This window comes from Nematolebias whitei, chromosome 9 (genome assembly GCF_014905685.2).
Source record: "Nematolebias whitei isolate Nwh7 chromosome 9, NemWhi1, whole genome shotgun sequence".
NCBI classification, from domain to species: Eukaryota; Metazoa; Chordata; class Actinopteri; order Cyprinodontiformes; family Rivulidae; genus Nematolebias; species Nematolebias whitei.
In genome coordinates this window covers 25,490,411-25,504,388 of record NC_056506.1, presented here as the reverse complement: position 1 = coordinate 25,504,388, position 13,978 = coordinate 25,490,411, and the positions used below count along the sequence as shown (strand labels likewise).

At 43.0% G+C, this 13,978-nt stretch overlaps 1 protein-coding gene across 1 annotated transcript; it reads left to right on the top strand.

Annotated features, from left to right (window-relative positions):
• Positions 1–729: 729 nt before the first annotated feature.
• On the top strand, positions 730–13,482 carry LOC119415013 (intracisternal A particle-promoted polypeptide). The gene is made up of 9 exons (XM_037682135.1): positions 730–1,066; positions 1,152–1,363; positions 1,548–1,767; positions 7,465–7,620; positions 7,735–7,902; positions 7,976–8,113; positions 8,616–8,738; positions 12,844–13,064; positions 13,153–13,482. The coding sequence occupies exons 1-9, from the start codon at positions 730–732 to the stop codon at positions 13,375–13,377; spliced, it is 1,800 nt and encodes a 599-aa protein (XP_037538063.1). The 3' UTR covers positions 13,378–13,482.
• The last annotated feature ends 496 nt before the right edge of the window (positions 13,483–13,978 follow it).

The window sequence follows — 13,978 nt, the reverse complement described above, 5'->3', positions numbered from 1 at the left end:
GGTGTGTCAATAATTAACATGTAACAAGGAACAGGTGTGTTTTAATAATTAATATGTGTAACACTGTAACAAAGGCAGTGACGTACTTTTGTGCCTGTTTTAGTTTAACGTTGGAGGACAGCTTTCATTTATTTTATAGCCTGTATCTGCTACAAGCGGAAGTTACGGGACTATCTGAATTGTGTGTGTGTGTTAGCAGAATAATGCGTTAGCAAAATATCTTATGTACCAGTGGACGTAATTTAATGAAACTCAAAAAGAATTGATAACTGCAGACCCCATTCAAAATGGCCACCAGAGCTAAGCAACTTAAAAAAACATCCAAATGGCTGTAATTAAAACAGTTTTACAGATATTTGAGCTAAAATATGGTGTGGTGGTAGCTGAGAGTCGTACCTAACATTCTGAGCTAACTGGTCACTTGAGAGGTTCATTTAAAAGTTTGCAATTATCTACTGGAATTACTGTCCATATGTCAGCAAAATATCTTACAAACCACAACATGGATTTCAATGAAACTTTTCCAGCTGATGAATGTTTAGTAGCTGAGAGTTATTAAAAGCATATACTGTGAGCACTAACTCATCATATCTTACGTAATTTAATCTTTTCGGTTTACCCAAACTAAGTGTGTTCGTTCAAGAAGTTGCAGGACTTTAATTTTGTGTGTTTCTGCTCTGTCACTCAGAGAGGAAAGACTCTGGTGTTCATGATTACACTCCAGCTGCCATGTCCTCTATGTCCACATCTGTTTGTGGTGGAGGGGATGCTGCAGCTGCCCAGCCAGCATTCAGGGGATGTGAGCAGGCCCTGCTGTGTTCAGACCGCTACGCCAGTCTCATCCTGGCCCAGATGAACAAGATGCGTCTTCGCTCAAACTTCTGCGACGTGGGGCTTAAAGTCGGCTCGCGTGTTTTCAAGGCCCACAGGCTGGTGCTCGCTGCCAGCAGCCCGTACTTTGCTGCCTTGTTCTCAGGTGGGTTGAGGGAGGCCAGTAAGGATGAGGTACAGCTCATCGGAGTGGACACTGACGTCTTTGAGATTTTGTTGGACTTTATATACACAGGTCTGCATCCTCACATCGTACTTTCATCCTAACTCGTAGTTTTTTGTGCAATTTTCTTAATATGTCTTAACTCCCCTCCCTTCAGGGTCCATCAGCGTAAATGTGGAGAATGTTCAGGAGCTGATTGTGGCAGCAGATATGCTGCAGCTGAGCGAGGTGGTGTCCATATGTGGGGAGTTTCTCAAGGGTCACATGGACCCTTTCAACTGTGTGGGCGTCTTTCAGTTTCTGGAGCAGATCGCTTGCCTGAACATGCTGGAATATGCCGAGAACTACATCCACGTTCACTTCCTGGAGGTACATTTATTCAACAAAAGTCAACTAGCTTGAAGAAAGCTGCAGTAGCAGTCATCTAATTAAATGCACTGATCAAGTGTGAACACCTCAAATATCTTGTTTTTTTTTTTTCTTATAAGCAAAAAATCTATATTGCTTTACATGCTGTAATGTTTCTGATTGTTTGTTTTACTGTTTTGTCTAGGTATGCGTCACTGATGAGTTCAAGAGCCTGTCAAAGGACCAGTTGGTGAAGGTTCTGAGGAGTGAGGAGCTGAGGATTGAGGACGAGTACCAGGTTTTCACTGCAGCCATGGACTGGATCCTTCAAGATGTGACAAAAAGGAAAAAGCACGTTGTTGAGGTGCTGGAAGCAGTCCGCTTCCCCCTGCTGTCCCCACAGAGACTGTTCAAATACATAGAAGGTGAGGAAAAACTGTTTAAAAGGACCTCATTTACTTTTTCTGTCATTTTATATTATTTGGTTTTCAAGTTCAAAACTATAAAGTCGTGTCCATGAGGCAAAACAGATAAAACCAATATGTTTTTCGCTGTAAGGGAAACATTTCAGAACAAAACAACACAGAAAACGCAACAAAACAATATTTGTGTGCTACTTCAAAGAGACAAAACAGAACATTTTTCTGACTATTTTGTTTTTTTCTTCCTACTCATCGCCCAACATCTCTGCTGAAAACTTCATGATTAACTTTTAGCATCAACACACTCGTTAGCAAAATATCTCATGAACAGATTTTTGTGAAGTCTTGGGAAAGAAGTGACTGGATGTAGATCTACAACTTATTGACATAGAGTTAATTCAAGATGACCGCCACAGCATAGCAAACACAAAACATGACTCTTAACAGGCAGTTTTACAGAAATGGAGGTAAAACTTTATGATAGTAGCTGAGAGTCATCTTCAACACATTTTTTAGCACTAACACACCTTGATAGATCTCAGAATATTACATGAGATTTACATCATTTACAGAATTTGACCAAAACAGCTATATTCATTCCTTTTCAAGATAAAATAGTTTTAGTTTAAAAACCTCTGGCATGACAGGAAAGACATGAGTTCTAATAAATTCTTCTTTTTTTTTTTTTGTGAAGTCCTATTTACAGTAATGAAAAGTTTGAAAAAGGATTTAGTTCTTAGTACTTTTCATGTTTGTGTAGTGGTGTCAGGGCCAGCTTTCTGACCCTTTCACTACTAATTATTTAAATATAACGGGTTCTCTCTTTTTCGAGTTAAATTAAGGCCATGTGACGAGGTACTGTGTGGATTGTGTTTAAATCAGTGACGTGAGACGTTAATTTCCTTTGACCCATCAGAATAAATGTGGTCATTTATTTAACAGAATCAAAATTTAACATCAAAACTTGTACACATGATTAGCTGATCTGGTTCTGATTAATAAAACTTGGCACGTTTTACTTAATAAGACAACAAGGCATTTCTGAAGGCATTTAGATTACTGGCAAAATAGAAGAGTTTTAAAGGAAGGATTGAAGGAGTTTAAATGGAAGATGGATGAAGGAAAGATGTATGTTTTGTTTACCAGAATTAGCACACTTCTTTCAACACCAGCTCAAACCCCGGTCCACTTAGTGCGCGACAACTCGTGACGTCTCTTTACCTTTGCAGATGATGGTTCAGCTCCGGTCTAGATGTCCCTATGCACGCTACCTTTCAGCGTCTCCGGTAAGAGCGGCTGGCCATCGTCAGAAATCGTGTGGTTTACTCCGTTAAACAGAACAAGCTTCCTTCGAAGTTGTAGGGCGTTACGCCCGGGTGAGTTCACAGCGGGGCGCTGTGTCTCCACTGGGATGGACGGACCCTCTTCTCACGGTCAAATCCATCAGCTATTGATTAAATCTGAAAGTTCCTTAGGAACTCTCAGTAAGACTCAGTCAGAAAATCCACTCAGAAGTAGAAGACTCCATAGTCCCAAGAAAGACTCGGGGAAACTGGAAGACAGAACTGAAGACTGAAAAGACCTGAAGCCTGAGAGACTCAAGAAGACTTGAAGACTGAAGACTCCAGGAAGTGTGGACTTTTAAAGAGTTCTCACTTCCGGTCACTTCAGGACTTCCTGATTGGTTGAAACAACCAACAGGAGGTGGTTCTAGTGATGTCAGAGGGTTATTACAAGTCAAAAGGAGTGCAAGAATGTTTTAGGAACTTGTAGTACAGACAGGGAAATGTTTTGAAGAAGTGAGAGGAAGCAGGTGCCAGTGTTTCTTATTTACTGTCTGCTAGGTTTAAAAACAATCCACTTCGTTCTAACAACTTCTTTCTGACTCTCTCTGACTTTTGACTGACATCACTACTTCTCATTCAGACACAAGATCAAAATGCATAATTACTTTGTAAATAGACATTTAACTTGATTTCTAATTTAAATGAGGATTAAAAAAATAATCATTAATACTGTTTCACAGTTGATTTAAAATGAGTGGTTCAACATTTAGAAATTGTATGAACTAAACACACTTTTGATTTATCAAGATATTGAAAATAGTAATGATAATATAAAAGAAGAGTGTTCTTTCAATTGATTACTTCAGGATACAATTAGAAAGTCTCTGGATGAGCTAATGTGTATTTCTGGATTCAAATCAATGAAATAACAGTTCCTGTCCCATGAAGGTCCTCAGAGGCAGGTTTTGGTCAGAGGCCGAGTTCACTACATTTGCTTGAGTCTGGAAAATCTCTTTGTCAGACTGCCCTGATGCTCAATAATCCACGTAGATAAATCTTAACAAGGTAGAGTCAGGTCCTCTGGACAGATTATTTGATGAAATGTTTCGTCTTTAATCCAAAAGACTTTTCAGATGTTTTTCACTCCAGTTTTTTACATATAAAGCTGTGACATTAAAAATTAATTGAGACAAGTGACCACCATGGCCGAGTCCAACCCGCCCTGAGAACGAGCTCGACTTTGTGCCAAGAATGCAGTCACAGCTCCTGCTGTGGTTTTACAGGGACTCTGTGGCTCGTCAAAGAAACCCATGCACCCCATAATCCTGCAGCACCTCCCACTGAATTCCTCGAGGAACACAATTGTAAGCCTTCTCCAGATCCACAAAACGCATGTAGACTGGAGAAGCAAACTCCCATGACCCCTTTTGCAACTCTGCAAGGGTGAAGATCTGGTCCACTGGTCCACGACCAGGACGGAAGCTGCACTGCTCCTCCTGAATCTGGGTTCAACAATCGGTTGGAGCTTCCCTTCCAACACCCTGGAGTAAACTTTCCCAGGGAGGGCAAGAAGTGTGATTCCATGATGGAACACACTCTCTGGACCCCCTTTTTAAAAATGGGAACCACCACCAAGTTCTGTCATTCCACAGGCGTTCTCCCAGTCCTCCATGCAACATTGAAGAGATGTATCAACCATGACAGCTCCACAACATCCAGAGCCTTCAGCATCTCAGAACAAATCCCATCCACCCGACACCCTGCGCCTGAGGTGCTTTTTGACTACCTCGTTGACCCTGCCATGGTACTGGACTCATCATCCCAAGTCCTCAGACTCTGCCTCTTCAAAGGTGGACATGGTGGGTGGGTGGGTGGGTGGATTAAGGGAATCCTCAGTGTTCCTTCCACTAATCAACTAGATAGTCAGTCAGTCAGACAGTCAGACAGACAGACAGACACTGTAAAAAGACAATATGCACAAGATGGTAGGGACTACTACAGTCATGATTACAACAAAGTCCATGCTCAATAATCCAGGTATATAATCCAACATTTTTCAGTCAGGTCATCTGGACAGTTTCTTATTTTGGGCTGAAACATTTCACCTTTGATCCAGAAGGCTTCATCAGTCAAGAAAACACACAACAATACTGATTCTTCCCCCAACAGCTTACTCCAAACCAGTTTTGTTGGTGCTAAGATGGTCTCTTTGGCACGCCTCCTCCTCCATTGCCAGCCCTCAGTCCTTCTGGCCACCTGTCAGCTGTTTCAGTAGTTCTCCAGAACAACCAAGTCCTGAAGGCCTCCTCCTTCATCTTGACAGCTTCCATTAATGCTGGTGTCCACCAGCAGGTCCTTTGGTTGCCACAACACAGGCACCAGTGACCTTCAGGCCACAGCTCCTGGAAGCGGCATCTGAACACGTCGCATTCAGATTCCATGTCCCCAACCTCCCCCTGGGACATGTGGAAAACTCTCCTGCAGGTGTGAGTTGAAAGCCGCACGGACCAAGGGCTCCACCAGACTTTCCCAATTCACCCTCATTATCAAAAATAAATAAATAAATAAATTTATATGTCTCTTTTGATTGTCTATTGTTGTCGTTGTTATTCACTTGTCATCATTCTGTGTTAAGAAATCAGGTCTCTCTTATAAATGAGTCCCAGAGGCTCAATGGGATTCCATCCATCCATTATCTTTACCCGCTTATTCCATTTTGGGTCACGGGGGTCGCTGGTGCCCATGTCCAGCCATCACTGTGCGAGGGGCGGGGTACACCCTGGACAGGTCGCAAGTCCATCACAGGGACACATACGAGTCAATGACAAAATTGATCATCGACCTTTGGCCCAAAGTGGGCTGGCACCAAGTGCACTTATGAACCTCCCTATGCTCAAACATGGTGTTTATGGACAACCCATGCCTAGCACAGAAGTCCAATAAGTGAACACCATTCAGGTTCAGATCAGGGAGCCTGTTCCTCCCAATCACCCTTTTCCAGATGACTGTCATTTTACACATGGGCACTGAGGTAACCCAGTAAAACGAGGGAATCCCCAGATGGATCCCCTTCCAGGACACCAGCCAGAGACTCCAGAAAGCCTCGATAATCTGAAATGATGTTTTGTGCATAAGAACAACAGTCAGAACCTTCTCTCCTGCAGCCTGAAGCCACAGAGAGGCAACCCTCTCGTTCATCAGGGAAAACTCCACACTGAGGCATCCAGCCGGGGGCTTGTGAATATCTCCACACCCGCCTGATGCCTCTCTCCCTGGGCCACTCCAGAGTAGGAGAGAGTGTAGCCTCTTTCCAGGAGTTGGGTTCCAGAGCTCAAGCTGTGCGTAGAGGTGAGCCCAACTATAACTAGTTGGTACTGCTGAACCTCACACACAAGCTCCTTACCCACCAGTGAGGTGACGTCTACGTCTCTAGAGCTCATCTGTGCCACCAGGAATCAGCATGGCCAGGGACCCTCCCTCGCCTGCTACCTCACATGCACGACACCTGACCTTGACGGACCTCCCTGCAGGTGGTGTGTCCACATGGAAGGGACTTCCTGTTATTTTTTCGGGCCTGGCCAAACCCCAGGAGCCAAGGCGTGACCAGCAGGAGAGCTCCCCCCACCTCAGACCTGGCTCCATGGATGTGCCTCAGTTTCCCTTTTTTCAGGAGAGGTTTCCTGATGCGTTTGTTGTTTTTTCATCAAGGTTTTGATTTTCAACCACTACCACACTAAAATAACAGACTGATAAAGCGCACAGACATCTACAGTATCACCCTCCACCAGGAAAGGCAGGCACTAATTATCCAAGTGTAAAAATATGCTTTCTAGGTGCAGACCAGTGATCCTCTATTACGTCCAGTAAAGTCTCTGGTCTAAAGCAGGTGCTGCTTTTATATTTAATTAAAATAACAGTTTTATAAAACATCACATTGAACGGGACCATAAATTTAAACTACAAAAAAACAAAAATGTTCCCAAATGTATACTTTTATTGCTAAATCATGATATAATAAATCTCATCATGCAAACATTTTTACAATTTACACAAAATGTTGATTATCAATAAATATGATTTATAAATTTACACTTAATGTTTATATTTGGATGTTAAAAATGATACAAAAACAAAAATCTGAAGATTTAAATTTGTAAAAGTCTGTATACTTAAGGTGGTAAGTCTACATAAACTGATTTACAAAAGTTTCTGTATTATGAATTGCTCTATTTGCTCTATTGATTATTGATTTGTTTGCATTTTTTAAAAGGTATTTTGTATTTATTGGTTAAAGTGCATGAAATGTTATTTTAATAATTTGTTTTTCTGTAATGTTTTAAGCTTTAGCACAATTGTTGCTTATAACATTTTTAACTAAACCTTTGCAAAACCAACTTTTACTTTGTCTGCTCAGGTATTACTGACTTCAGCCTGCGGGTGGCGCTGCAGACTCTGCTGAAGGAGTACACTGAGGTCACAAAATCATCCAAAGAAAACAAGACGAACGCTCAGCTCCAACCCGCCAAGATGAGACCCAGAAGAAAAGCCAGAAAGTTCCTCTATGCTATAGGTTCTGTATATTTTACTGAATTTAAATGTGAGAAATAATTAAAATTAACACAGAGTTGCTGCAGGAGCGTCCGTCCAAATCTAGGAAGTGACTGGTCTTGTTTCTTTGCGTCAGGGGGCTACACCCGGCTGCAGGGCGGCCGATGGAGCGACAGCAGGGCGTTAAGCTGCGTGGAGCGCTTTGACACCTTCAACCAGTACTGGACCACCGTGTCGTCTCTTCACCAGGCCCGCAGCGGGCCAGGAGTCGCAGTTCTGGAGGGAATGATCTACGTGGTGGGAGGTGAAAGATGCACTGAATGTGCTCTGCTTTCAGTTCCAACATCAACTTCTAAATGAGCTTTCTGTTTCTACAGGAGAAAAGGACTCGATGATCTTTGACTGCACAGAGAGGTACGACCCCGTCACAAAGCAGTGGGCTTCTGTGGCGTCTCTGAATTTTCCTCGCTGTGGGGTTGGAGTGTGTCCCTGCCACGGCGCTCTATACGCAATGGGTAACATCCACAGCTGTACTGCTTTTGAGTAACGTATAGAGGAGTAAACTGGAGGGAGAGGTGTACATTTTATATCCGTTCCTCCCTTTTTACCTCCTTCCTGGGTCACAGGAGGCTGGTGCTTATCTCCAGCAGTCACTGTGAGAGGCAGGGTCCTCTCTTTATAGGTCTCAGTCCATCACAGGAAGACAGAGTGACAAACAACCATTCACACTAACCCACACTCAGACAGTTTGAAGTTACCAGTTATGCATGATGTTGGTCTGGGGGAGGAAAATGAAGTCCCTGGAAAAGCTCTACACGTGCACAGGGAGAACATGTAAACTCCACACTGAAAGACCCCAAGCAAGGAGGCAATCCTGGAACCTTCTCGCTGATTGGCCACCGCTTTGTAGTGCCGTCATTTTAGGGAGGAGAACACATGAAACATCAGGGTTATTACTTAATAAAAAGAGAACAAACAGCTTGAGGTTTGCCGTTAATAACTGTCATGTGACTGTAGGCGGTTCGATTGGATCAGAGATCGGGAAGACGATGGAGCGATACGATCCAGAAGAGAACAAGTGGGAGGTGATTGGCTCCATGGCTGTTCCACGCTATTACTTTGGCTGTTGTGAGCTACAAGGTGAGTTTCTCTCTTTATTAAATTACACAATAATCAGCTGACACATTACTGTGCAGTAGATAAGACACAGAATACACTGGGTTTGAAAAGTGTTCACCCCCTTAGTGTTTTTTTCTGTTCTGTTGCCTTACAACCTGGAATTAAATTGATTTTTCAATTTGATTATCAGTAATGGACCTATACAGAACACATCAAGATAATGGAATTAAATGGGGAAACATCCATCCATCATTACATCCATCCATCATTACATCCATCATTTCATCCATCCATCCATCCATCCATCCATCCATTCATTCATTCCATCCATTCATCATTACATCCATCATTACATCCATCCATTCGTCATTACATCCATCCATTCTATCCATCCATCCATTCATTCCATCCATTCATCATTACATCCATCCATCCATCATTACATCCATCCATCCCTCACTCAAGGCATCAGAAGCATCTGTAATGTGGGGGTAACAATATAGTGTGTGTGTGCACAAAAAAGCAACATTTCATCTACAAACCGGATTCCAAAAAAGTTGGGACACTAAACAAATTGTGAATAAAAACTGAATGCAATGATGTGGAGATGGCAAATGTCAATATTTTATTCGTAATATAACATAGATGACAGATCAAAAGTTTAATCTGAGTAAATGTAACATTTTAAAGGAAAAATATGTTGATTCAAAATTTCACAGTCAACAAATCCCAAAAAAGTTGGGACAAGTAGTAATAATTGGCTGGAAAAAGGAAATTGAGCATATAACGAACAGCTGGAAGACCAATTAACACTAATTAGGTCAATTGATAACATGACTTCTCAGAGTGTCAGTGTCTCTCAGAAGCCAAGATGGTAAGAGGATCACCAATTCCACCATTGTTGCGCAGGAAGATAGTGCAGCAATACCAGAATGGTGTTACCCAGCGTAAAATAGCAAAGACTTTTAAGTTATCATCATCAACCGTGCATAACATCATCAAAAGATTCAGAGAATCTGGAACAATCGCTGTGCGTAAGGGTCAAGGCCATAAACTCTACTGGATGCTCGTGATCTCCGGGCCCTTAAACGTCACTGCACCTCAAATAGGAATGCCACTGTCAAGGAAATAACAGAATGGGCTCAGGAATACTTCCAGAAAGCATTGTCAGTGAACACAATCCACCGTGCCATCCGCCGTTGCCAGCTGAAACTCTACAGTGCAAAGAGGAAGCCATTTCTAAGCAAGCTCCACAAGCTCAGACGTTTGCACTGGGCCAGAGGTCATTTAAAATGGAGTGTGGCAAAATGGAAGACTGTTCTGTGGTCAGATGAGTCACGATTTGAAGTTCTTCATGGAACACTGGGACGCCATGTCATCTGGACCAGAGAGGACAAGGATAGCCCAAGTTGTTATCAACGCTCCGTTAGGAAGCCTGCATCACTGATGGTATGGGGTTGCATGAGCACTTGTGGCATGGGCAGCTTGCATGTCTGGAAAGGCACCATTAATGCAGAGAACTATGTTCAGGTTCTAGAACAACATATGCTCCCATCTAGACGTCATCTCTTTCAGGGAAGACCCTGCATTTTTCAACACGATAATGCCAGACCACATTCTGCAGCAATCACAACATCATGGCTACGTAGGAGAAGGATCCGGGTACTGAAATGGCCAGCCTGCAGTCCAGATCTTTCACCTATAGAGAACATTTGGCGCATCATAAAGAGGAAGGTGCGACAATGAAGGCCCAAGACGATTGAACAGTTAGAGGCCTGTATTAGACATGAATGGGAGAGCATTCCTATTTCTAAACTTGAGAAACTGGTCTCCTCTGTCCCCAGACGTCTGTTGAGTGTTGTAAGAAGAAGGGGGGATGCCACACAGTGGTAAAAATGGACTTGTCCCAACTTTTTTGGGATTTGTTGACGCCATGAAATTTGGAAACAACAGATTTTTCCCTTAAAATGATACATTCTCTCAGTTTAAACTTTTGATCTGTGATTTGTGTTCTATTCTGAATAAAATATTAGATGTTGGCACCTCCACATCATTGCATTCAGTTTTTATTCACAATTTGTTTAGTGTCCCAACTTTTTTGGAATCCGGTTTGTAGTAGTTTCATTTCCCTCTCAATCTTTAACTGCTTATCCATATTGGGTCACGGAGGCAAGAGGTCCAGTAGAGAAACCAGACATCCCTCTCCCCAGTGACACTTTCCAGTTTCCCCTTGTGGACCCTGAAGGTTCCCAGTCCAGAGAAGGCGCCCAATCCCTCCTGCGAGTTCTGAGTTTTCCTTGGTGCCTCAAAACAGTGGGACATGCCTGAACCACCTCAACTGACGCTTTTTGATGCGAGTAAGCAGCGGCTCTACTCCGAGCTCCCTCCAGATGACAGAGCTCTTCACCTTATCTCTAAAGCTGAGCCTGGCCACTCTATGAAGGAAGCCCGTTTTGGACGCTTGTATCCAGGATCTCGTTCTTTGTCATAATCCAAACCTCATGACCAGAGGTGAGAGCTGGAATGTGGACAGACCAGTAAATGGTGAGATTTGACTTTTGACTCGAGTCTATTTTCACCATGACCCACTGTCACTCGTGAAAAAGACACTCAGGTGCTTAAACTTCCTCACCTGAGGCAAAGACTGCTCCTGACCCAGGGAGTGCATTTTACTCATTTCCAGGTTGCGAACCATGGCCTCAGTCTTGGAGGAACTGACTCTCATTCCAGCTGCTTCACACTCTGCTGAGAAGCGCCTGAGGTTATGCTGAAGGTCTTGGCCCAGAGAAGCCAGCTAAACCACATCATTTGCATAAAGCAGGAGTGAGACCTTGAGGTTCCCAAACCAGACGTCATTCTTTCAGCAACTGTGCCTTGAGAACACCACAAATGGGATCTGAGAAATGGACAGCGCTGGTGGCGTTCAACCCACACAGAGAAGAAACTTGGATCAATTTTGTAATTATGTCATAAGACCTGTGGCCCTTTGTCTTGGACACTCAAGTGAAGAGAAGGGAAGAGCAATCAGCTTATGAAAATTTTCTAGAAGTGTTCATGGAGCTTTATAATAAAAACTGTCCAATAAGGGTATATACAGTGCTTAGCATATTTTTAGTTAACGTTTTTCTTAGTTCATATCTTAGATCTTATTACTGTTCTTCTTTTACAGTTTAATACTTTTGTTGGCTGTAACTGAGACCCTGTGTACACAGTTTCATTCCACCACATGTGGTGGAATGACAAAGAACCTTGAATCTTTGAAAAGGAAAGTAGGCCCTGTTCCAGGCTGTGCTTGGTTTAGGTGGGGAACTGCTGACCCAGACTGAGGAGATTGAGCAATGAAATGAGCACCTCAATGATCTCCTTAATCCACCCACCATGTTCACCTTTGAGGAGGCAGAGTCTGAGGACACAGGAAGACAAATCCATTACCATGACAAAGGTCACAGAGGTAGTCAAAAAGCTCCTTGGTGACAGGGCACCAGGGGTGGACAGGAGTGCATTGAGATACTGAAGGCTCTGGATGTTGTGGGGCCGTCATGGTCAGTACATCTCTTCAATGTTGCATGGAGAACTGGGACAACACTTGTGGAGTGGCAGACTGTGGTGGTGGTTCCCTTTTTTTTAAATGAGGACCAGAGAGAATGTTCCAACTACCGTGGGATCACACTTCTCGCCCTCCGCAGGAAAGTTTACTCCAGGATGTTGGAAGGGATCCGACTAAATGTGAACCCTGGATTCAGGAGGAGCAGTGTGGCTCAGACTGGTCATGAAGGAGCAGTTTGGTGATGAAAATTAGACTAAAACTCCAGAGGTTAGATGGACCGAGATCATGGAGACAAAACTAAAGAGAACTGACGCGGGAACTGCCTCTGACGTTGGCTCTGAAATTCTGATTTTGAGGACGTGAATACTCTGACTTATGTATTTTAGCCTTATTTGTTTCACAATAAGGATAATTTGCATCTTCAAATAGGTAGTTTATGTTGTGTAAATTAAGATACAACAAAAATGTATTTTGTATTTCAGGTCGAGTGTCACCGAAGCAAACAAGTCAGATCTCTCATTTTCTTTTTTTTTCTTCTCCTTATACACCTGAAAACTCACACAGTTGTTTTATTTCCAGGATTGATTTACGTGATTGGAGGGATCAGTGATGAAGGGGTGGAGCTGCGCTCGGCAGAAGTTTATGACCCCATCTCCCGCCGATGGAGCACCCTGCCTATCATGGCTTCACGGCGGGCATATGTGAGCGTGGCCTGCTTAAATAATTGTATTTATGCAGTGGGAGGCTGGAACGAGGAGCTGGGTGCTTTGGAGACAGTAGAAAAGTACTGTCCTGAGGAGGTTAAGTCACTTTAAAGACCTTTGTTCAGTCTTCATCGACCTCTTCCTGGTTTGAAAGATTTTCTCACATCCGTTGCTCTTTCCACAGGAGAAGTGGGTGGAGGTGGCCCCCATGTCCACAGCACGCGCAGGTGTGTCAGTGTCAGCAGTTAACGGGCTGCTGTATGCTGTGGGTGGAAGGGCCGCCAGCAGGGACTTCTCAGCACCCGTGACAATAGATTCTGTGGAGATCTACGACCCCCACCTGGACAAATGGACCGAGGTGGGCAACATGATCACCAGCCGCTGCGATGGTGGACTTGCAGTTCTTTGACACCCCTCACCTCCCGACTGTTTCAACGTCAGCAACTGAAGCATCTCAAACTGTTGAAAAGCTGCACCTTACGAAACACGCAGAGCATGTTTCTGTCTCAAACCGACGGCCACTTTATGATCAGCATTATTTATTCATAGGTCGTTTCTCCTAGTATGAACTGTCGGGAGCGATTGTCTTCTTAACGCTGGAAGCATCCTGGATTGTGCCAAAAAGCTCTTGTTACAAGACTTGTGTGTTCTTTTATTGTCCGTTAGTAAAATATTTGACTTAAAACTTGAAAACATGACACTTATTTACAGGTGCTGGTCATAAAATTAGAATATGAAAAAGTTGATTTATTTCAGTAATTTGATTCGAAAAGTGAAATGTGTATTATATTCATTCATTACACACAGACTGATATATTTCAAATGTTTATTTTAATGTTTATGATTATAACTGACAACTAATGAAAACCCCAAATTCAGTATCTCAGAAAATTAGAATATTAAGATATATATATATATATTTTTTAAAGGATTTTTAGAAATGTTGGCCAATTGAAAAGTATGAGCATGTTCAGCATTCAATACTTAGTTTGGGCTCCTTTTGTCTGGAT

Excerpts from the sequence above, each read along its gene's own strand:
- LOC119415013 (XM_037682135.1), top strand. The coding sequence starts at position 730 with ATGTCCTCTATGTCCACATCTGTTTGTGGTGGAGGGGATGCTGCAGCT. Across the intron at positions 8,739-12,843 it reads TGGCTGTTGTGAGCTACAAG|GATTGATTTACGTGATTGGA; the intron begins GTGAGTTTCTCT and ends TTTTATTTCCAG. Across the intron at positions 13,065-13,152 it reads AAAAGTACTGTCCTGAGGAG|GAGAAGTGGGTGGAGGTGGC; the intron begins GTTAAGTCACTT and ends CTCTTTCCACAG.